The 24,422-nt window shown below is 49.2% G+C and overlaps 1 protein-coding gene across 5 annotated transcripts in view; it reads left to right on the top strand.

Annotated features, from left to right (window-relative positions):
• The window catches only part of OSBP2 (oxysterol binding protein 2), a 176,987-nt gene that overhangs the window by 55,928 nt on the left and 96,637 nt on the right, over nt 1-24,422 (top strand). For all 5 annotated transcript variants that reach the window (XM_060121272.1, XM_060121271.1, XM_060121273.1 and 2 more), the window contains exon 2: nt 4,009-4,217. In XM_060121272.1, coding sequence (XP_059977255.1) covers nt 4,009-4,217 — 209 coding nt within the window. The remainder of the gene's footprint in view (nt 1-4,008; nt 4,218-24,422) is intronic.

The raw sequence follows: 24,422 nt of genomic DNA, 5'->3' as shown, positions 1-24,422 counted from the left end.
AGGATTTGCCTGGTTGCTAGGGATCCCAGACAGCAAACATCACACCTTGTTTGCAGTCACAGGATGGCATTCCAAGATGATATAGCCTCTGGGGAGGTGCCTGGGTCAGGACTCAGCCACGCACAGCAGACATGACTCTGGCTAGTGTGAGCAGAAGGCTGTGCGGCCAGGGGTGGGGTCATTTCCCACTCGCTGGAAGGGCTGGAGGAGCGGGATGGAAGGAGTCAGGAGCAGTCTGGGCCCCCAGACTCTCACCACCTCTGCTGTGATGGGGTGAACCGCTGATACCACTGCAGGGAGCCCTGGAATCGGGGGCTGCCAGAGCACAAGCCCTGTGTCGCAGTTCCTGCCACCACGATGGGTGCCTTTCCTCTTGCTCACTTCCACATTTAGGTTTTGTGTGAATGCATGTCGTCGGTGGAAACTGATTCCTTGGAATCTTTGATGCAGGTTGTTTTTGGCTGTCTAGCCACTATGGTGTCGGAAGAGGGGAAACCTCCGAGCAGGACGGGCAGCTTTGGGGCAGGGCTGCTCCAGTAAGGAGAGGAGCCATGCGGGTGCCGTGGTGCTGAGTATTCTAGGCGGGAACTGTGTGGAGGGCAAGGTGCAGCCCTGTGGTTGGTGTGCTCAGCTGATGAACAGGCTCAGCTGCATGTGAGGTTCCAGAAGGTCATTCCTCCACCCATCTGTTCAGCCATTGTGTTTAGGTCCTAGGCTGCTGTGATAAAGCACGAAAAAGTGGGTGGCTTAAAACAAAGGAAATGTATAGTCTCATACTTGTGGAGGCCAGAAGTCTAAAGTGAAGGTGTCAGCAGGGCTGTACTCTCTCTGAAGGCCCTGGAGGAGAGTCTATCCCAGGCCTGCCTGGCCTCTGATGTTGGCTGGTGATCCTTGGCATTCCCTGGCTTGTAGATGCATCACTCCCATCTCTGCCTCCCTCCTGTTTCTGTGTCTGTTCCTCTTCTTATAAGGACACCAGTCTTATTGGACTACGGCCCACCCTGATGACCTCATCTTAACTTGATTATATCTTCAAAAACCATATTTCCAAATAAGGCCACAATCACAGGTGCTGGGGGTTAGGACTTCAATAAATCTCCCTGGGGGACACAATTTAGTTCACTTTTATGCCCATCATCAACCCAGGCCTTGGCTGGACCCTCTCCTTTGGCTGCTCCGGATCCCTGGGCTTTCCCAGAGCCACAGCCCCCATGCCGCTGCTCTGGGTTAGCCTGACCCTCCTCCTAGTCTGTGCTTGGGCAGAGTCCCTCACTGTTTGAGACACTGCTCCAGTGTACGCCTTGACCCCTCTAGGACAAGAAAGGGTCATTCTGTTTCCTGAGATCTAACCACCGGCAGCTTATCCTTTCATTTTGATTTTAAAGCCAACTTTTAACTGACAACCAATATGTATGTAGCATACAATATATTGTACAATATATGTGTGTAACAGACACATAGAAAAATAGGTAAATTACAAGAGTGTAACTCAATGAATTTTTATAAAGCGAACACCCCCTTTGTTTTGAATTTATTTCCCTCTGCTTATTAAATAGTACCTTGCAATTTATGGGCCTGCCTCTTTCACAAAGTGGAATGTTCTTTGAGGCCAGAAAATGTGTCTTATTTACCTTTATATCTACCACCTCTCCAGTTTCTAGCACAATTTCTGTATATGGTAACCCATAGGAAGTACTTGCCAAATTAGAATTTAGAAGATCGGAGAGGAATTTACCAAGTGAATCAGAGTCAGCTTGAGCAAGCATTGAACAGAAGTCTCATACAAGGCTGAGTGCTTTGCTCCAAATTAGTAGCCTTTGTCTTTCTATGTGTCTGAGTTAAAACTTGTTGCCTGTCAATTTTTTTTCTTGCCTGTGGACATTTTTTTGTGTGTGAGAAGGTCCTCCAGAACGCATAGCCCAAGGCAAGGATTAAAGAGTTGACACTTTCCATCGACAGATGAATGGATAAAGAAGATGTGGCACATATATACAATGGAATATTACTCAGCCATAAAAAGAAATGAAATTGAGTTATTTGTAGTGAGGTGGTTGGACCTAGAGTCTGTCATACAGAGTGAAGTAAGTCAGAAAGAGAAAAACAAATACCGTATGCTAACACATATATATGGAATCTAAAAAAAAAAAAAAAAGTGGTTCTGAAGAACCTAGGGGCAGGACAGGAATAAGGACGCAGATGTAGAGAATGGACTTGAGGATGGACTTGAGGACACGGGGAGGGGGAAGGGTAAGCTGGGACGAAGTGAGAGCGTGGCATGGACATATATACACTACCAAATGTAAAATAGATAGCTTGTGGGAAGCAGCCGCGTAGCATAGGGAGATCAGCTTGGTGCTTTGTGACCACCTAGAGGGGTGGGATAGGGAGGGTGGGAGGGAGACGAAAGAGGGAGGAGATATGGGGATATATGTATATGTATAGTGGATTCACTTTGTTATAAAGCAGAAACTAACACACCATTGTAAAGGAATTATACTCCAATAAAGATGTTAAAAAAAAAAAGAGAGTTGACAGTTTGAGAGATGCAGTCGAAGGGCAGTGAAGCAGAAATGGGGAGTGGGAAGATGGAAGTCACAATGATGCAGTGCGTTTCCCTTGCTGGATGTCGCTTCACAGCGAGCGGCAGAGACACAGTGGGCCTGGCGCACATACTCCTCCAGAAGACACACGAGGAGGAAACACACCACTCAGCAGTCCGCAGAGGCGCAAGTGGAGGGAGGATGTATCTGCCCCATTCACTCCCATCTCCCGTTTCCCACTATCATTTTACGAGAGTCCAGAAGTGGAGGGACAGTTGGGCAAGGAGGAGGCACCGACTGACAGAGGAGGTGGTCGTGGGAATCTGGGAAGGTGCACAAGGTTTGTGTCCAGCACGCTCCGCACCTTGCGCTACTCAGGTCCGCGCATACCTTCATTGGTATCTGCTCTCCCACTGCAATGGGGGGACCACCACCCTCTGAGAGAACAAAGAGACATTGACCCCTTCCCTGGGAGGGGACGTGGCGAGTCTAGTCAGCGACAGGGTCCCCTTCCTGGTGGCCAGCTGGGGTCGCCTGGAAGACTGAAGCAAGAAGGTTGTGAAACAGGCTGGTCCTGATGCTGTGATCGACATTCATCCTCTTCTTCCTCCACCACCCCTTCTGAACCCTCTTCACTCTCTGCTAGCACCATGCATATTTTCAACTGCACAGGGGGTTGGGTGCTTCTAACCCCTGACGTTGTTCAAGGGTCAACTGCATATCATCTTCCCTAAGGAATGTAACCAAAGCAGGAGAGAATCAGAAACAGTAGTTCAAATGAAAGATAAATGTCTTCCTGAGTGTCAAGTCATCTGACTTTGGAACTGGTAGAAGAGTCAAGGAAGTAATAACAGATGATGAACAGCCAGGGAGTGTAAGTGAGCATTAAAGAGCAGCAGAAGTGCCAAATGAGCTCCGGCACTGGCAGGGTTACATGCTGACCAGTTGCTCTTCCTTTTCCCACATCCTCTGTGGAAAGAGCTTTGGTACGTCGTGGGGGAGGGTGGGGGAAGAGTGGTGTCTGAATTTCCTTTGAGTGTCTAAAGGAGTGAGTTAAGTAGATCCAGTCATGATAGTTGGATCTCACTTTTCAGACACTGGTCACAGTTGGAAATGGCCCACACTTTAGTCACCTCCGCTTCCCCTTACCTTGGTACCATTAGCTCCATGACCTTGTAACCAGCCAAGGGTCAGTCCCTTGTCGCAAGGGGTACTGTGTCAGCCCAGCCATTGCCTTCATCTCCTGGGGCCAGGGGAGAATGGTGGCATCCTCTGCCACTCTCCCCACTGAGACCCGCCCCCCCACACAAGCCAAGCCCTTACCAGTCAATCCCGAGAGGCCTTATTTCCCATCTCCCGTGCCAGCTCCAAGGGTCTGAGATCCCAAGGATGTGCCTTGAGGCTTTTATTCAGTCTAGAACTATTGAGTTTGGGAGCCTCACCCCATCCCTTCTCTTGCATCCCACAGAAATCAGGGTGAAATGGCCCACACCTGCCGTGGCACCATCAACCTGTTCACTGCGCACTTTGACACGGAGGACTCTTGCGGTATCGTGCTGACCAGTGGGGGCAGGACCTACCACCTCAAGGCCGGTTCAGAGGTGGAGCGGCAGCAGTGGATCACCGCCCTGGAGCTGGCCAAGGCCAAGGCTGTCCGCTTGATGAGCAGCCAGTCAGGTAGCGAGTGCTTGGTGCAGCGGGAGTACGTGCAGGGTCGTGGGTCTGGAGAGAGTGGGAACTGAAAGTGTTTGGAGGCCAGTGGTGACCAGGCTAGTTCAGACCAACCTCGGAAGGTCAGGGTGCGTGTTTGCCCTTCCCACTCAGCTCCGTGCGTCCTCAACAGTGGGATGTTAGGTGGTCAGGGTGGCTGGCAGTTCTCGGGATGGAAATGTTGAGGTGGCCAGGGCTGTGTGTGTCTTTCTTTGGACAAGTCTGGTTCCTGGGCTTCAGCAGAACTTTCGGTTGCTGCAGTGAGTCAGTTCCAGAAGCAGAGTCAAGGTGGGAGGCCAGGATGGTGCACTTGTGCCTCAGGCCAGACTTTTTTCGAGGTCCATTTGGAGATTGAAAACCATTTAGCCAGAGATGCTGTCTTTGCCAAGATGGAGGGTCAGCTCAGAAGTCCTGAGCAAGACATTTTATTTTTTACTTTAATACATTTTTGAAAATATGTATTGTCTTTATAAGATTCATAAACCAATGGTTTCAAAGCATATGCAGTGAAGTCTGCCCTTGACTCTTATCCCCAGCTACCCACCCTGTTCTCCCACCCAGGGGCAACCAGAGCTACCAGTATCTTATGTGTTTACATGTGTATTCAAATAAGTACTTATAGGAAATTCAGTCCCCCACCTTGCTTTTTTTCCATTTGGCAATAGTATATCTTGGAATTTTTTCCTATAAATACATAAAATGCTTCCTCCTTGTTTTTACAACAGTACAATACTTCATTGTACGAATGTACCCTAGTTTATGTAACCTATAGCCTGTTGATGAACATTTAGGTTGCTTCTTCAATTTGCTATGACCTGCCACCCTGCAGTGAGTAACCTTGCATTTCATTTCAGGTGTGTACAAGAATAAATGAAACATACGTCCCAGGAAGGGGGATTGCTGGGTCGGTGGGACTGTGCATTTGTAATTCTGAGACACTGTCACTCTGCCTCCCACCTGGGTTGTACCAGTAGATGCCTGCGGCCCTGTGTAAGAATGCTGGCCTCCTTAGAGCCTTGCCTGCCCAGAGCAATAGCAGGTTTCTGATGGGTGAAAACTGGGTCCACACATACAGAGGGGAGGATTGGGAAGCTGTGATCCTTTTGAAGTTATAAGCACAAGGTGTGTGTTTATATAGACCTGTGTGGGTTTTTTTTAATATAAATTTATTTATTTTATTTATTTATTTTAGGCTGTGTTAGGTCTTCATTGCGCGCGGGCTTTCTCTAGTTGCAGTGAGCGGGGGCTACTCTTTGTTGCAGTGTGCGGGCTTCTCATTGTGGCGGCTTCTCTCGTTGTGGAGCACGGGCTCTAGGCGCGTGGTCTTCAGTAGTTGCGGCACACGGGATCAGTAGTTGTGGCACACGGGCTCTAGAGCACAGGCTCAGTAGTTGTGGCGCATGGGCTTAGTTGCTCCGCAGCATGTAGGATCTTCCCGGACCAGGGCTCGAACCCATATCCCCTGCATTGGCAGGTGGATTCTCAACCACTGTGCCACCAGGGAATCCTAGACCTGTGTGTTTTTTAAAGAGGCAGGGCCCCAGGTGAGAAGGAGTCACAGCCCCTGTTCTCCAGGATTGTCTCCAAGGCTGGTCCGGGAGATAGTGAGTCCTGTGGAAGGAGCTCTAGCACAAAGCAGGTGGAGGGGCTAGTGACATCAGTCATTGTGCCCCATACTCAGTCTCCCTGCATTGGGGTCTCTCCCCCAGCACTAGCTTCTCAGTGCACATGGAAGGTCATTGACTATCAGTCTGACCTTCTCTTTTAGTCTCACCCATTTGGAGCATGGGTCCCTCCATGATGACTCTTTTTCTTGGGGTCAGCACCCTGTGGCTTGGGTGTGTCAGCAGTGATGCTGAGCTTGGCCAGGGGTCCCCAGGGTACCACTCCATTTCCCAGTGAAGGAGGGTGTTTGGGGGCATCTCAGGTATGGGCTGCATTGAGACCCCCAGCAGGACCTGTGGTCTCAGTTTGGATGCTTGTAGCAAATGATGTAGCTGGTGTTGTGGCTGGGCTCGGGACAACCCCATTGGCCAAGTGCAGGGACATTGCTGGTTGTGGAAGAACTAGGTTCCTCTTAGTAGCTTCTAAGTAAAATCAATCAATCAATCAATCATTGCCTCCTTTTTAGGAACTTCTTGAAAATAATGTAGCAGGTAGCACCTACTGGATTCATCATTCTGGAACAATTTTCCTGGGACAGCCAGCAGCAGGGGTTTCTTTTGCAGCTGGTACGGAAGTACTGTTAACTCAGCTGACAGTGCTAGGGATTGCTAGCCTGCACTTCCTCTAGGAGAGTCTGGGACCCCTGAGGGAGCAGCCTCAGGCACACATTCCTTCATTTCATGTCCTTTAGGCGTGGTCAGAGGCTAGAGATGCACCACATGTCTTGTGTTCCCAAGAGGTTAGCCGCCTGGGTAAGGTCACAGAACAGACATTCAGGTACAACTCAAAGTAACACATGCTACGTGTCAGTGAGACTTGGTAGGATTCCTCTCCTTTTGGTGTCATGAAGCACAAATAATTTCACTGAAGAGAAGACACAGATGGCAAATAAGCACATGAAAAGGTGTTCATTATCATTAGCTGTTAGAGAAATACAAATTAAGATCACTGTGAGATATCACTACACATTATTAGAACAGCTAAAATTAAAAATAGCGATAATACTAAATGCTGGTGAGGATCCATCATAAGTTACTGGTGGGAATGTAAAATGGTACAGCCACTCTGGAAAACATTTTGGCAGTTTCTTAAAAAACTAAACATGAAAATTACTATATGACCCAGGAACTACACCCTTGCATATTTATCCTAGAGAAATGGAAACTTATGTTCACACAAAAACCTGTACACAAATGTTCACAGCAGCATTATTTTTAATTAATTAATTAATTAATGTCTGTGTTGGGTCTTCGTTGCTGTGCTCAGGCTTTCTTTAGTTGCGGCGAGTGGGGGCTACTTTTCGTTGCAGTGCGCAGACTTCTCATTGCGGTGGCTTCTCTTGTTGCAGAGCAAGGGCTCTAGGCCCTCGGGCTTCAGTAGTTGTGGCACGTGGGCTCAGTAGTTGTGGCGCATGGGCTTAGTTGCTCCTTGGCATGTGGGATCTTCCTGGACCAGGGATTGAACCCATGTCCCCTGCATTGGCAGGCAGACTCTTAACCACTGTGCCACCAGGGAAGTCCCATAGCAGCATTATTTTTAATAGCAAAGTACTGGAAACTTCTCAGATGTCCTTCAGTGGATTGAACAAACCCTGGTACATCCATTGAATGGAACGCTATTTGGCAGTCACAATGAATGAACTATTGATGCGTACAATAACTTGGATGGATCTCAGAGGCATTATGCTGAGTGAAAGAAGCCATTCTCAAAAAGTTGTATGATTCCATTTATATGACACTCTGGAAAAGGCAGAAACTAGAGATGTAGAGCAGGTCAGTGGTTGCCAAGGGTGAGGGGTGAAGGGAGGGAGTGATACAAAGTTGTAGTATGAGGAAGTGTTTTGGGGGTGATGGAATTGTTCTGTGTCCTATGGTGAAGCTGTGTCATGAATCTATACATGCGTTAAAATGCATAGAACTGGCAAATTCCCTGGTGGTCCAGTGGTTTGGACTCGGCCTGCCCTGGCCTGAGTTCAGTCCCTGGTCGGAAAACTAAGATCCCACAAGACGAGAAAAAAAAAAAAAAAGCATAGAACTGTGCAGCAACAAAAAAATTGCTGTGTGTTCATTTGAAAGTAAAATGCAGTTTTGACTTCTGTCTCTTCTTGGTTCTCCCCGCCCTACAGACCTGTCCAGCTTTCCCTCTCCTCATTGGCACACCGTCTTGCTGTCAGGCCGGCTTAGAAGCTGAGCCTCCTGCTTACAAACCCTCTTCGTTAGCACCCAGCCCCTTCCCACACCCTGCTTCCCCTTAGGTCTGCTTCCCCTTCAAGGAGAGGCCATTATGGAAACCCTCCCTGAGCTGGCCCCCTGCCTGGGCTAGATGCTTGCTCTCTGCCACCGGGCTCAGCCCCTCATGTGCATGCACAGTGGTGTGCTAGTTAGTGTGAGCATGAGTTCCCGGAGCCTCAGATTCCCTGTCCGTCAGTCCACCAGAGGCTTTGACTGTGTGCCTCCCAACGTCCTTCCAATTCAAAGATTTCTAAGTCAGTGGGAACCACGTTTCCTGGGTTCAAACCATGGCTTAGTAACTGTGTGACCTTGGGTGAGGTGCTTGCTGTCTGTTGCCTCTTTCTCTCCTCTGTAAAGCAGGCTTAATCATAGAACCACCCCTTAGAGGTGCTGTGAGGACTATCTTAGACAGTGCATGAAACGAACTTAGCACATGACTTGTCAAATGCTCAAGAAAAGTCAGCAGTAGTTATTGATAATAGTCACCTTGGCAACTTTAAAATAATACAGGTTCCCAGGTCCCCCTGCAGGGATAAATCTGAATGAATGAGAGCATTGGGGATGGGGGGGGTGGGGAGCGGGGGGCGGGCACTGCATTAAAAAAAAATCTTCCTGGATAGGATTGCCAGATTTAGTAAATAAAAGGTCAGGTCACCAACTTTCATTTGCACTTCAAACATACACAGATATTTTAGTGTAAATGTGTCCCATGCAATAGTTGGGACATACTTACACTGAAATTTGTTTATTGTAATTCAGTGTAAAGGGCGTCCTACATTTCATCTACCTGCATTTAGCCGCATCCTGGGGGACTTTGATGCTCAGCCCACTTGGGTGGGTGTGGTCCAAAGTGGAATTTCTGTCAGAAAATAGAGAGTATCCTTTCACTTGACACAGGGGGGAGCTAGAGGGTAGTTTGTTTGCTTTCCTTGCTCCTAAATCAGTGAGTAAGGAAGCACCAGAAGTTCGGCTGGCTTGCAACCTACCTCTCAGAATCATTTTCATATCTTCAGATCCGCCTCCCAGTGGGGGCTCCAGGAGGCTGTGAGCAGTGAACCCAGAGCCGGACACCTCTCTCTCTTGGGCCTTACCTCCAGTGGGGGCTAATCCAGCTCCTCAGGGGCTCTCTCTCTCTCCTGCCCTGCTCCCCCAGGCTGACCTGCCCCCACCTTGAGGTCATAGCCCTATTCTGATATCACAGCCCAGCACTTGGAATTATCCCAGGCAGCCCAGATTCTGCCCTTAGGGCAACCAAGGCGGCGTTTGAGCAGGGGGTGAGGGGGCCGTTTGTGGCTGGTGGCCCTAGGGGCTGACCCTAAAGACCATCTGGGCACCCTGCCTCCTATTGCTTCAAGATGAAAATCCTCTAAAAGTTAGGACTTGGAAGGCTTTCCTGCTGTCCCTATTGGCCATGGTCCCCCAAGGTAGAAATAAGTCCCTGGGGAGTGGTGGGGGGTAATCTAGCTCTGGATCAGCTCCTGGAAAACCTATTGCCTTTGTGCCTCAGCAGGCAAGTGGCCTGGAGAAATGGTGGTCTTGCCTTGGTCCACTCAGCACTCTTCCCATTCGAAGGAATGGCTTCCTAAACTGGGGGTTTCTGACTTGTTGGGGAGAACTGTTCCTTAGTGCTCAGAAAATCCCTGCAAGCACTGAGCCATGGCTTCTCCCGTGGTCACCCCCAGAGGCTGGGTGGGGACAGGGGTGTGCTTGTCTCAGGACAAAGGGAAAACATAGCCACATTCAAGCTATTAACCCTTGGACCCCTTAGTCCCAAGGAGGAGGAACCCCATCCACTTAGCTGGTCAGAAGGTGTAATGAGGTCTCTTGTAAGCTCATTAAGTTAGTAAAATATTGAGTGGCACGGATTAAACAACACACACACACATGCACACACAAACCCTGAAAAACTTCTCTCTAACTTTGGTGGGCACAAAGGCTGCTGGGGTGAGTGCATTAAAATTCTTAGGGGAGGACCACCAAGATTCTGATGAGATGATCAGATGGTGCCCATTAAAAATGGTCCCGGGCTTCCCTGGTGGCGCAGTGGTTGAGAGTCCGCCTGCCGATGCAGGGGACGCGGGTTCGTGCCCCGGTCTGGGAAGATCCCACATGCCGCGGAGCAGCTGGGCCCGTGAGCCATGGCTGCTGAGGCTGCGCGTCCGGAGCCTGTGCTCCGCAACAGGAGAGGGCACAACAGTGAGAGGCCCGTGTACCGCAAAAAAAAAAAAAAAAAAGGTCCCCATTTTTAATATGCAGCGCTCCTGCTGGCCCCCCATGGATCTCATTTTGAGAAACATGGTCTGCTCAGACTCCTGGATGGCTTGCTGCAGCTGCCTTGCTTCCCCCATTTCCAAATTCTGTGTTTTCCATGGAATGGGTTTAAAAAATTTTTTTTATTGAAATATAGTTGACATTTACAATGTTGTTTTAGTTGGAATGGGGGTTTAATTCTGTTTTACTACCATGTATTTTTTTGGCTGCTTTGGGTCTTCGTTGCTGCACGTGGGCTTTTTCTCTAGTTGCGGCAAGCGGGAGCTACTCTGTTACAATGTGTGAGCTTCTCATTGTGGTGGCTTCTCTTGTTGCGGAGCATGGGCTCTAGGCACGTAGGCTTCAGTAGTTGTGGCTCGCGGGGTCTAGAGCACAGGCTCAGTAGTTGTGGCACATGGGCTTAGTTGCTCCCCGGCATGTGGGATCTTCCCGGACCAGGGATCGAACCCGTGTCCCCTGCCTTGGCAGGCGGATTCTTAACCACGGCGCCACCAAGGAAGTCCCTACCACGTATTTTTTTTAAATTCACTGGAACCACAGAGACAAAAGGGATGGTGTGGGGCGTTCACCAGGTGCACTTCTATCTGAATTCTTGTCCCCTTTCTTCTAGGTATAGGTGCAGCCTTTATCTCCACCTAAGAAGAGGGATTCTGTCCGTATTGGGAGTGCTATACCCTTCACTTATCAGAGACTCTCTCTTCATCGTCCTCACCTTGACTGAGAGAGTGGGACAGTGGGTGTGAACTGTTGGTCATTGAAACTGATAGTGGTGAAGGGTGTTGCTGACCAGAGGGGTTGGCTTTTGTTTCTGTGGTGGCCCCGGGATTAACATTTAACGGTACCCCAGGAGGGGAGCCATTGCTCTTTGATGGGTCAGCAGCTCAAGGTGGGAATTCCCTGCTTGCTTTGCTTTGGCTGTGAATTCGGGGCTCCAAGAGCATGAATGCCACACAGCCCTCTGAACAGATAAACAGATCTATGTCTAGTTTGGAGGGGAAATCGGTTTCTGGTTTTGAGTCCTTTGGATTAGGCAGTGTCCAGCCTTCAGGTGTTCAGGCCTGGAGCCCTTTGTGATCTCAGCACTTCCCTTCAAGCTTCTGGCCCAGGTGGGAGGCATGACGTGTCCTGGCCCTTGGTCCTTGGCTCTCAGGTTGCAGGACAGGGGGGTTGACCTCACCCTACCCCTCCAAAACATGGATGGGTCAGCCTCCCTTCCCCTCAGACTCTCCTCTGCCTTGACTCACACCTGGGCCACCTCATGCAGACCAAGGGAGGAATGAGGGGCAGTTAAGATTTCCCCTCAGCGATGCCAGGACAGGGAGCTGAGCTCACTCCATTCCACGTGCCCACCCTGGTGTTTGGAGAGAGAAAAACCTGTGCCCAATTTGAGAAATGAGGCCTTGAGGATTTTGTCAAAATAGAGGACCAGCCTCTGCATCCCGAGAGCTTGTTGCACGCAGGCCAGTGGCTTTTACTTTGCAGCTTCAGCAGCACCTTGTGTGGAGTTGTTGCTCACTAAATGTGTCAGTTGAAAGAGGTCCAGGTAAAATCCTCAGGTAGGACAGTTGGACTCAGGGATGCTACAGAACCCCAAGGATGGGATTTTTTAAAATCCTTTTGTTGTTATGGAAAATTTATGACATAAACAGAAGTGGACAGAAGTCTCAGGAGCCGGCACATACTTGTCACCAGCTATCAACTCAGTCTTGTTTCTTGTGCCTCTACCCTCTTCCCTAATCCTGTGTCATTTTGAATATTCGTCAATATTTCAGGATGCATCTTTAAAAGATAAGGATTCCTTTTTTAAACATTTAATATTTAGTTCAAGGTACTGTTATCACATCTGCAAAATTAACAGTGCAGTGGACTGAAGTTTGTTTAAAGGAAACTTTACTCTCCCTGGTGACTTCGAGGGTGTGAGGGAACTAGAAAAGGGGGTGCAGTGCCTGAGAAAGGGGGACACACATGTGCTTCCAGTAGAGAAGACTGGGCTTTATTCGGAGTCTGAAGGAACCCAGGGGAAAGTTAGCGTCCCTCAGCTGGGAGAGAATTTTGGCCCTTCCTGAAGAAGCGGGGCTTGGCACAGAGCAGGAGGTCCTGGAAGGCTGGAGACCTCTGATGGCTCGGCCTTGCCAGGGAGCCTGCAGGGTGGGGTGGGGGGGTATGAGTTGGAGTCAATTTTTAAGAGTCCACATTAGCAAAGGCAAGAGCCACCAGAAAGGAACTTAGCAAAAGGATGGTATTTTGTTGTGCAAGAGGTGTTGACAGTTTGGACTTAGATGTGATCCTGTGACCCATACAGATGGCAGAGGCTACCCCTGAGGGACTCGTGTAAATCGGTGCTAGTTGAAGAGGCTCAGGGTAACTGGGTCACCAGCGAGTTCAAATGTATGTGCACAGTTTGAGCAGACTGACGCTCAGTTCTCAGAGAAACTGAGTTGGATTTTTGCAGCGAGGGCAGTGTTTGTTCTGACCTCGCCTCTTCCCACAGGGCCCTCTGCCAGCCATCCCAGAGGTGGCCCCCCTATTTCAGTAGAAAAATAAGCATTCTGAAATGTTTGTATTGGAGGTGGTCTTCTTAAGAGGATTAGTAGGTCAGAGTCATTTGACCAAAAAAGTAGACAAAAAAGTCACTTGTCTACATTTGGTACATTCTTACCATTAAGATGCTTTAAGCAAGAGGGAGGAGATATGGGGATATATGTATATGTATAGCTGATTCACTTTGTTATAAAGCAGAAACTAACATACCATTGTAAAGGAATTATACTCCAATAAAGATGTTAAAAAAAATGCTTTAAGCATCACTTTCCTGCCAGGGCAATTACCCTGCTTCCTTTGTAACTAACCTTTGTAGCTATAGCACTTACCTTTGTAATTACCAGATTCAGAAGGCTTATGCTTTGTTGCCATTTAGATGTTAACCTGCTCGAGGATCTGTGGGCATGAGTGCCAAGCCTCTGATGCAGGTGGGGCTGGCAGCTCATTGTGTCACTGGTTCCAAAATACAGCATGTGTCCTGAACCCAAGGTGAGCAGGGCTAGAATATCTTCCTGGGATCCTCCTGCACTTAACTTTGCCAGCTTGAGCTTTGATTTGGAGGTAAACTTTGAAAGGTCATGGCTAGGTATTCTGGGCTGTGGAACTGGAAGGTGGGGCTTTGTTCCCCTCCCCCCCACAACCCTGCTGCCCTGGGCAGTTGCTGAATCTCATTTGCATGATGGTGTGAAGGGGCGTGGCTTAGTAAAAGCAGTGCAAAATTTGGGATCCTGGCTTTGCTTTGAGTCATTGTGTAACTTTTTAAAACAATGTTTTTATTGAAGTATAGTTGATTTACAATGTTGTGTTAGTTTCAGGTGTACAGCAAACTGATTCAGTTATATATATGTATCTATCCATATATATCTGTGTATATATAGACATATATGTTCTAGTTCAGATTCTTTTCCAGTATATATTATTACAAGATATTGAATGTAGTTCCCTGTCCTGTACAGTAGGCCCTTATTATTTATCTATTTTATATATAGTAGTGTGTATCCGCTAATCCCAAACTCCTAATTTATCCCTCTCCCCGCCATTTGCCCTTTGGTAACCATAACATTGTTTTCTATGTCTGTTTCTGTTTTGTAAATAAATTCATTTATATCTTTTTTTTAGATTACACAAATAAGTGATATCATATGATATTTGCCTTTTTCCATCTGACTTACTTCACTTAGTATGATAATCTCTAGGTCCATGCATGTTGCTGCAAATGGCATTATTTTACTTCTTCATGGCTGAGTAATATTCCACTGCATATGTATTCCACATCTTCTTTATCCATTCCTCTGTCAGTGGACACTTAGATTGCTTCCATGTCTTGGCTATTGTAAATAATGCTGCTGTGAACATTGGGGTGCATGCATCTTTTTGAATTAGAGTTTTTGTCTTTTCCATTGTGTGACTTCGGACGAGGCCCTCAACCACTCTAAGCCTTAATTTTTTTGCTCCTCAAAGGGAGGAATAATGCCTATATCCTGAGATGGTGGTAAGGGTAAATAATAACAGCAACAACAACAATAATAAAAAAACCTCAGACCCTGGCCCCACCCCCCCACCCACACCTGAAGGGACCAGGGCAGGGCTGGCTATCTGCTCCAAGCTGCCCTGGGAGAGGGACTGTGTGGCACAGCTGAGCAATACCAGTCGTTAGTACCACCCACCAACCCTGGCTCTTCAGCTGGCTCCTTAGTCCAGTACTGGTCCGTGGCCTGTTAGGAACCGGGCGGTGAGCGGCGGCGGGTGAGCGAGAGAAGCTTCATCTGTATTTATAGGGCTCCCCATCGCTCGCATTACTGCCTGAGCTCTGCCTCCTGTCAGATCAGTGGTGGCATTAGATTCTAATAGGAGTTGCGCTGTGAACTACTGTGAACTACGCATGCAGGGGATCTAGCTTGCGTGCTCCTTGTGAGAATCTAATGCCTGATGACCTGAGGTTCAGCTGAGGCGGTGATGCTAGCGCTGGGGAGTAGCTGCAGATACAGATTATCATTAGCAGAGAGGTTTCACTGCACAGAGACCATAATAAATCAACTGCTTGCAGACTCGTCTCAAAACCCTATCAGTGAGTGGCAAGTGAAAACAAGCTCAGGGCTCCTACTGATTCTGCATTATGGTGAGTTGTATGATTATTTCATTATATATTACAATGTAATAATAATAGAAATAAAGTGCACAATAAATGTAATGCACTTGAATCATCCCGAAACCATCCCCCCACCCCCACCCCGATCCGTGGAAATATTGTCTTCCATGAAACCGGTCCCTGGTGCCAAAAAGGTTGGGGACTGCTGACTTAGTTGACAGTAGGTCTGCCTGCAGTGGTATCATGCCTGTGGGGATGTCTCCTCACTGCACTGGAAACGCCTTTATAGACAGGGACCTGTTTTCTAATTCTTTTCTTTTTTTCATGGTCTTCTATTCAGGGTCAGTTGGTGGCAGGGAACAAAAACCCACTCAGAGTGTCCTCAGTAAAAGTAGAGCTTATGCAGCACCCTACAGGGACTCTCCCATGTCCCCTCTGTTACCTTTCCTTCTATGGACTGGCTTCTTTGTTCCTCTATATCTTCATTCTCCCAGGGGCTCTGACCTGCCCTGGCTGAGCTCGGCCTCGTGGCTGCTGTCTCTGTGCCCCAGATTCAAATTCTTGGGCAAGGGAACCCGGAGCGGCTTGGAGCAGGTCTCCAGCCCTGCTCACATCAGGTGCAGCTCGGGGTGGGGGTCATGGCCACACCTGAGGGGCGACCTGAACGTGTTTAATGAGGGAGTGTGAAATCCTGCCCACTCTTCTGGGTCTCCCTGAGATGTGACCTCTTCTCTGAGCACCTCTAACCTCCGTGGAGTGGTCCCTCACTGCCACCCCCAGGAGTTGGCTCAGGAAAGAGAAGGTGAGGGCAAGCAGCAGCTGGATGGGCTGTTCGTGCTCCGCATGCTCTGTGGCTGCTCTCTCCTGTGCCCAGCCCAGGCCAGGGAGCTGTGGAGAGCCAGGACCCAGCTCTGAGGGAGGCGAAGTGGGCAGGCTGGTGTAACAACCACAGATTGTGGAAGGGAATCCTTGGGGGATAAGACATGTCCCCTGGAGGCAGGGGAAGGAAGCACAGAAGCTTCAGAGGCCCCTCACAGGTAGGTGGGGTTGCCAGGGAGGCCCTGTGAGCATAGGAAGAGCTGGGCCCAATGGAGGCTGGTGCCCCGTCCACTGGGCACAGAGCACCAGCGATGCAGGGCCTCGGTGTGATGCCTGCACCTGGGGCCAGGCGAGCTGCCACCCTGCTCAGGAGAGGGTGCCGGTGGGTGGGGCTCTGGGCTGGCCTCCTCCCACCGTGTCTGCCCCAGTAGCTTTCCTTGTCCTGTGTCTGCTGGTCTCTTTCAAATAGGTTTGTAGAGAAACCTGTACAAAAGGTTTGAAACCATTGGTGCAGAGCTTTCACCTGAGATCGGGATTGGCTTTGAAATGGAGGCTGACCTGAGGGTGGCAAGGGCTCGGGCCAAGGCGAGGGTCAGGGCCTGGCCCTTTTTACCATCTCCCCCCTCCCCCACCCCCACCCCCAGACACACACACAAAAGGAAGCCAGTGGGGACAGCTCGCTGGAAGGCTTCCCAGACTCAGCCTGGGTTTGCACTTGACTGTGTTTAGCTGGCATTGCTCTCCAGGGGCCACCACATCCTGGGTCCCTTCTCCTCCCACAGAAAGGACTGAGGCTGTGCCCGTGCACAGGCCCTCTGCGCCTGGAGGCAGAAGGAATATTCCATCCAGTCCCCACGTGTTTGGTGTGCACAGACCATACACTTGTGAGCCACCTCAGTCCAGGTGAGAGTGGGTTAGAGCAAAGCGGGGCCAGCGTTTAGCCGCATGCCGAGAGAGCTGGACCCAATGCAGCCACCCAGGCAGGAGTCGGCCTTGGACACCTCCCTCTAGAGCAGGAGGAAATGCTTGTAATGGGTTGGTGCGGGACCAGGGCGGAGACTGCAAGCTGGGCTTCCAGTGGGCGAGTTCTGGTTTTAGATGAAAGTGGTGGGTTTTTCTCTCCCACTGGCACCCACCTTACATTTCTCTTTTCTCTGGAAGACAGTCGGAAACACTGGGTTGCTCGGAGATGAGGTAGCTTCTCTTGAGGAATGGAATTTCCATTTTAATGAGGCTCCTGAGTCAGGGCCCTCTGCCTGCCTGGGGCGAAGTGCCACTACTGTGAGCCCATCTTTCCTCATCTCCGTTAAAGCACGAGGAGTGGGAAGGTTGCACTGGCCCACGGGACGTCTTGTCACTGATGAGGCAGCTGTGTTCGCAGAGAACTCCTCTTCATAGACGTTTTGTGAGCGCAGCCAGAAGTGTCACCTTCAGGACTTGGCCACAGAAACCCTCGAGCCCAGACATCCCGGAGGCAGCCCTGCCGGCTCCGGGCACACCTGTGACTGGTTAGGCCTGGCTTTGAGGCCGTTGTGAGGCCTGGCTCTCCCTCTCTTCCGCTGAGTGACGTCCTCTCTGGACTCAGGTTCCTCTCTGCAAAGGGGAAACGACAAGAGCCCCTGGGCAGGTGGACAGCGGCATGAGCTCTGTGCACTGTGGGGTCTCTCACACTCGATGGCTGTTCTTATGTCATGAAGCCTTTTCTCCAGGACCCCCTCCTGACTCCCCACCCCAGGTCTGCTTCCCACCCACCGTGGGTGCCCTCCTGGCCCCTGGTGCCTCTCTTTTGAGCATTCACCATCGTGTCGGTATTATTCATGGTGCTCTCATCTGTTTAACGTCTGACTTCCCTGGTCATCCCGCCGCCCAGGCCGGGCTCATCTCAGAGTAGGCACGCAGAACTGTTGGGTGGATGATGGAAGGGATGGAGGGAGGGAGGGAGGGAGAATGAGTGAGAGAATGAGTGTGAGGAGTGGGTGCCTGGTGCTTTGGCCAGGCCTGGTGGCTCCTTTGGTCCGTATGCTCTGGGTGCAGGTAAATTGTGGGGGTCCTCACAGAGCCAAGTTTGGAGAGCGTCCTTCCAAAGGGCATTACCAGGAGCGTGAGAGGTCAGGAGGGACTATGTGTGACTCCAGGCAGCTCAGCCGGAGACACCACCGCGGGAGCAGCTGTGTCCTTCGCAGTGGGCTGTCCAGCAGCAGTCACTGTAGTTATCCCTCCTCTGGCTGATGTTCACGTGATCTGAGTGGCGGCTGGAGACGTTTGGCTGTGTGTGATAATGCAGGGGTCTGAGTTGCACCTGTGCAAGATCATGTGTAGTGGTCTTCGTCTCCCGAGTGGAGGGCCAGCCCCAGGCCCCAGCGCCTGGGTCCTGACCCCCAACAAAGGGTGGCTCCTGGGAGAAGGAAGGGTCCCCTTGGGCTGGTCCTGCCTCGACTGCTCAGATGTGTGGTGTAGGCAGGCCCCCGGCTTTCACTTCCTCGTCTGTGAAGTAGGGACGGTCCCAGTCCTGGCCCAGGCGACTTCACAGGGTGGCTGAGAGAGGCCAGATGAACATGTGCAGGAGAAAGAGTTGCAGGAGTCATTGTTGGGGTTGTCATCATTGACAGGGGTGTCCAGGTGGGCCCTCCTCAGCTCCCCCATGGGGAGATGTACACTGCAGAGGGCGTTGCCACTGAGCAAGTACCCAGGTGTCAAGCTAGCCAGGTGGCTTTTGTTAGGAATCTGCCATTTTCCAGGACCATTCTGTGAGAATGCAGGAGGTAAAAAGGGTGTTCTTAAACATTTCTGCCTTTTAAGAAAAAAATCTTTATTGTTTTGTAAAAAGACTGAATGGAAAAAGAAAACTGCAAATCATACTGGAAAATGGACCAAAGGGAGAAAAATCTCAAATTTACTAACCTAGAAATGATCATTGTTAAACCTTTGCTGATCATTGTTAAACCTTTATGCGTATATATGCATTTGGATCTAGATATGTAATTTCACACCACTGGGAAAAGTCCCAATATGCAGTTTTGTAACTGGCTCATTAAATTCAACATGTTGTGGGCATTCCATGCAATAAATATGCATCTGTGGCATCACTTTTTATTATGGAAACTTTCTAATGAGCTACATACATGTATATATAACATACTTGTACACATGTAGAGTCCCATGTTCTTATCACTTGCCTTTCAACAATTATCAATCTATGGCCAATCTTATTTCATCACACTCCGTCATCTTGTTCCCCCATTATTATTTTTTTATTGTGGTAAATATACATAACATAAATTCACCATTAATGACATTTAGCACATTCATAATGTTGTGCAACCATCACCTCTATCTAGTTCTAGAACATTTTCATCACCCCAGAGGAAACCCCATGCCCATTAGCAGCCACTCCCTATTCCCCCCTTCCCTCTGCTCCTGGCGACCACTAATCTGCTTCCCTCTGCCATTATTTTAAACCAAACCCCATCTGCAAACATTTTATGTGTGTCTCTAAAAAACAAGGACTCTTTTTAAAGCATCAATTTGAGACCACTATCACACCTGAAATAATAATTCTTTAATGTTATCACCTGTTTGAATATCTAATTATAATGTCATTTTTAATGGTGCATGATATTCCATCAAATGGATATAGCATAATTTAATGAAACATTTTTTAGCCATTCAGGTTGCTTGCAGTGTTTCCCTATTATCTAGAAAAGCACTGGACAAGCATTTCTGTACTCATTTTTTTCTTTCTTGTTCTTCTTCTCCTCTTCCCCCTTCTCCTCCTCCTCCTCCTTCCTCTTCTTCCTTTTTTTTTTTTTTTTTTTGCCCTGGTGTGATTATTTCCTGACAGTAAATTCTTAGAGAAAGGATTACTGGGTCAAGTGCATGCTTTCCATTTTGATGCTGTTGGCGAGTTATAAAGGTTGTTCCAGTTAACGCTCCCTTAGCAGAAAATGCACGGCGTGGTTAAGGTACGCCCACAAATACTCTCCTGTGAGCCTTTGCCATAACTTATCCAGGAGTGCTGCTGCTCTTCCATTTGTGCAGAAATGCCCCCGTTGCATTGGGCTCAGGGTCTCCCAGATGCGATCACAGCTCAAGGCCATCAACGGATAACCGAATGTGGGAGAAAAACGCCGTGGCACCTACAGTGAGAGCCCACGTGGCCCTTCTGCTGAAGGAGGGCATGGAACTGTCGGGGAGAGTGATGACCGCAGCCTCATGAGCAGGAAGACAGAAGGCCCCGTCAGTGGAGGAGCCAGGCTGGTTCTCAGACACACTCATCAGTCTGGAAACTGGGGAAGCTGTGGGAGGAGATCCATACTGTCTTTTGGAGGGGAGGGAGGAAGAGGGAACCGGTGAGAAAAATCATCCGCCGCTCTTACTTAAACTTGACTTTCTATGCTATTAAAACATTACAGTGATAGCAAAGGCAATTTAAAAGAAGAAATGAAAACATTGCCATGATCCAGCCATTGCCATTCCTTCCCCGCCCACACCGCACACACCCACACACAGCGGAGAGCCCACCTTCCACTCGGCTTTACAGCATCAGTATTCTGGGCGAATGTTCTGCAGCCTCGCTTGTCATTTTTTATGCTTGGCTTCTGTTCTGTGGAGAGCCTGTGGCCCCAGTTTTCTTACCCTGTCGTCCTTTGGCTGGACGCTCAGGCAGCTTCCAGTTGTGGCCTGTTACAAATGTAACGCCCCATGGACCATGTCATGCACGTAGCTCCCTCTCTTCTCTAGTACCTTCCTAGGAAACGTTGCATTGGGTAGGGGTGCGATGGTGTTGTGGCTCTTGATTCCACTCTCCTGTAGCCTCGTTGTTTCCAAGAAGGGGATGAGTGCCGGCCCCTCACCCGGAGGGCACATGATCATAAAGCATAAGTCAAGTAGCAGTAGCACAGCATGTGTATGATCTAGAAATAATTATTCATATACTGGGGGTGATCAAACTTTTTCATGGGGCGCATGATCATAGCCGCTTGGTGGTTTGGCTTGTGGGTTCTTTGAGGGCCAACATGACCTTCTACTCACTCTCTGTGCCCGCCACCAGCACATCCCACAGACGTTTGACAGATGCTTCCAAAAGGTGGTCCCAGCCAGCTCTGCCACCTTCCTGCCTCAGCCGCCTGGGCCTCCCTGCGCTTCCAGGGCTGCACTTGCTGCTGTGGGAGCTGGACAGATGTGACTCCAAGTAACGGGAACGCACATACTGCCCTTTCCTAGGAGAGCTGCAGAAAGACAGGCAGCACTTTTTTTAAAAAAGTGTATCCAGTTTCCTTCCAGAATGAAGTAGTGATAGAGCCAAGGGGACAGAGGAGAGTTCAGTCTTGTGCTTGGGGGTTGGGGGCCCTAAGGCAGAAGGACCGTGGCCCCGTTGGTGGTCGGGTGCCCTGCCCTGGCCCCCCTGCGCAGTCTTGCCCCTTGCTCCTTATCCGCCTCGCGTTCCCGCCCAGCTCCTCTGTTACACAGAAACCAGCTCATCCCCACGCTTCAGACGTGCCTCTTGCTCTTCAGTATCCCTTGGCTCATGATTTTTCCTCTTACATGTGTATTTCACATGTGCCAGTCAGATTCTCGTTTAATATGAAGCAAAAACCCTTAATCTGTGTGCAGTCTATTTAAAACCAAATGAAGGTGCCTGAACTGAATGATGGCTCAGGCCGAGCACTCAGTCCTTATGGGCTCATGGCCACTCACGGTGAGAAGAAAGGTGCGGTTATTTAGTGTTATTTAAAAACTGTGAGTCGCCCAGTATCGTTTTTTCTGGATTCCAGTGCCAGTGCTTTGGCAGTAAACATGCCTCAATGATCCGTCTCCTCTCAGAAAATGGCCATGTGATTATCCGTTAGCTGGTCCTGGGGACACATTCAGTCACCAGTGGGTGGCATAGCTGCTGAAACTCTCATCAGTGCGTTTTCCTCAGCTTAGCCCCTACCGCGTAACGACCCCATCAGTTGTGAGATGGGGACAAATGCCACAGGGTTGTGACTGCCATTTTCCACATTCCGCTGCAGTGCACCCAGGCCACTAAAATACCGTTAAACCCTTTTAATTTAATCCCTTTTGTATTTATGGATCTAACTTCTGTCACATCACCACATTTCAAGCAACCCAAAAGTAAATGCCATGTACCAATTTTATTTTAACATTAAAAATGGATTTTTTTCGTCCCACTAATACATACACGTAGGAAAGGAGGAGTGAAAATAGTGCTAATAATGGAAAACAGTGCCCCACTCTCCCTCACCCCCCAGCCCCTGCCTTCCATGGTTCCTGTGTTTAGTTAATGCCGTGGTCCCTGCCACACACTGAGTCATTTGTCCTTGGGCTCAGACCCCAACTTGAGTTGTGGGTGTGGAAAGGCGGGTCCTGGGGGGGGTCTCTCGGCCAGGGTACCCACCGTTCACCTCTCCACTGGAGCCTGCACTTCCCAGACACACGCTAACTCTTGGTTTCTTTGTGTAAGATGACTGATTGCAAGTGGGTTGAAGCATTCTGACCGGGCCCACTTGGAGGGAAGGAGACCCATTAAGGAACATACCCCATTTCCTTTCCGCGCACCCAGATGCTGAGGGTGACCCTGGGCGGTCTGGGTGTGGTGCAGGCACGGCTAAGGCACCGGCTCAATGAGTCGTGAACAGTCCGCTGAGAGGAAGGCACGGACACAGGGGCAACCTCAGCGCCTTGCCTGAGATCACTGTTAGGAAGTGGTGACGCTTTGATTAACATCTGTCCGCTCAACTAGACTGTCGGCTCCGAGCAGAGTGCAGGGTCTGCAACACAGTAGGTGCTCAGGAAATGAATGAGTGAATGAATAGCGGTGCCGAAATTCAAATGTAGACTTTTGCAGCTTCAAAGCTGTGCCTTGCTGCATCCCCTGGATGAGAACACAGTGCAGAGCAAAAACAGGCAAGGATTGTTTTGTTTGTTATCTGGTGGGGGCATCCAGGAACAGGGAGCTTTGCTTAGTTAGAATCTGGCCCTGGAGCATGAAAGAGTTATTGCAGCTTCCCCAGAGCCCAGGCACGCACCTGCCTTCTTAGAACAGCCTCGGTTTTACTGCATTGAACCTCAGGGAGTGGGAAATAGAGCATGTGAGTGGGATTTTTATTGGCCGTAGTGCTGGTGTCTCTTTGCCTAAAAGCAGCTAAAGAAGATAATCTGCAATCACAAATTGAATTCTATCTAAAGAACACCTCTGCCTCACGCAACGGTCAGTCCTGGCTGGTTGGGTGGGGATTCCCTGGGGAACGTGAATGTTGGCCATGTGTGGCCATGACCAACGTGGCTGGTACACTGGCCTTGTGTGGGCTGACGGGGGAGGCAGGGTCTGCCCAGTTAGGGAAGGTGGGGCCCAGGGGACAGCTGGGCCTTCAGCAGTGGCATGTGGGAGGTCTGACCACACGGAGGTGACAGGTCTCGTGGCCTTGGTGGCTTGCAGTAGCTGCCCCAGCTGGAGGGTGTGGAGCACAGGGTTTCTCTATGGACAGCCTCTCTCTCTCTCTCTCTCTCTTTTTGTAATATTTATTTATTTATTCATTCATTTATTTGGCTGCACCGCGTCTTAGTTGAGGCATGCTGGATCTTCGTTGCGGCGTGAGGGATATTTAGCTGCAGCATGCGAACTCTTAGTTGCGGCATGTGGGATCTAGCTCCCTGACCAGGGATCGAACCCGGGCCCTCTGCCTTAGGAGCGCAGGGTCTTAGCCACTAGACAACCAGGGAAGTCCCTCACTTTTTAAAAATTAGCTTTCCTTTTTAAAAATTGAGATATAATTAACATATAACATTGTGTAAATTTAAGGTGTACAGTGTGTTGATTTGACACATTCATTTATTTTATTTTTTTTCTAGTTTTATTGAAATATCATTGACATACAGCATTGTATAAGTTTAAGGTGTACAGCATCATGGTTTGACCAACAACCATTCTTTTTTGTCTTCAGTGTGTGTGTGTGTGTGTGTGTGTGTGTGTATGTGTGTTTTTAAAACATTGTTACTGAGCATAATTGACATGCAGTAAACTGCCTATATTTAAAGTGTACAAATTGATAAGGGTTGGCATATGTATGTACCTGTGAAACCACCACCACAGTCAAGATTAGGGACAGTATCCATCATCCCTGTGCCTTTTTGTAAATCCTCTTGAGCTCTTCCCATCTCTACCTCCCCAGGCCACACTAACCTGCTTTCAGGCACAACAGAGTTTGCATTTTCTGGAATTGTATACAAGTGGACTTGTCCAGTATATTTCCTTTCCATTTGACTTCTTTCACCCAGTATAACTGTTTTGAAATCCCCTCATGCTGTGTACACATCACTAGTTTTTTCCTTTCATGGTATTCTATCATGGGATGTGCCACAGTTTATCCGTTGCCTGTTGGTGGACAGTTGGGGTGTTGCTGGGTTTTGGCTATTGCAGATAGAGCTGCCATGAACATTTACATCCAAGCGTTTGCATGGACATGTGCTTTCTTTTCTCATGGATAAATAGCTAGGGGTGGAATGCCTGGGTCATAGGGTAAATGGATGTTTAACTTTTTTAATTAAAAAAAT

Source organism: Lagenorhynchus albirostris, chromosome 14, assembly GCF_949774975.1.
Source record: "Lagenorhynchus albirostris chromosome 14, mLagAlb1.1, whole genome shotgun sequence".
NCBI classification, from domain to species: Eukaryota; Metazoa; Chordata; class Mammalia; order Artiodactyla; family Delphinidae; genus Lagenorhynchus; species Lagenorhynchus albirostris.
This window is presented reverse-complemented; position numbering and strand designations above follow the sequence as displayed.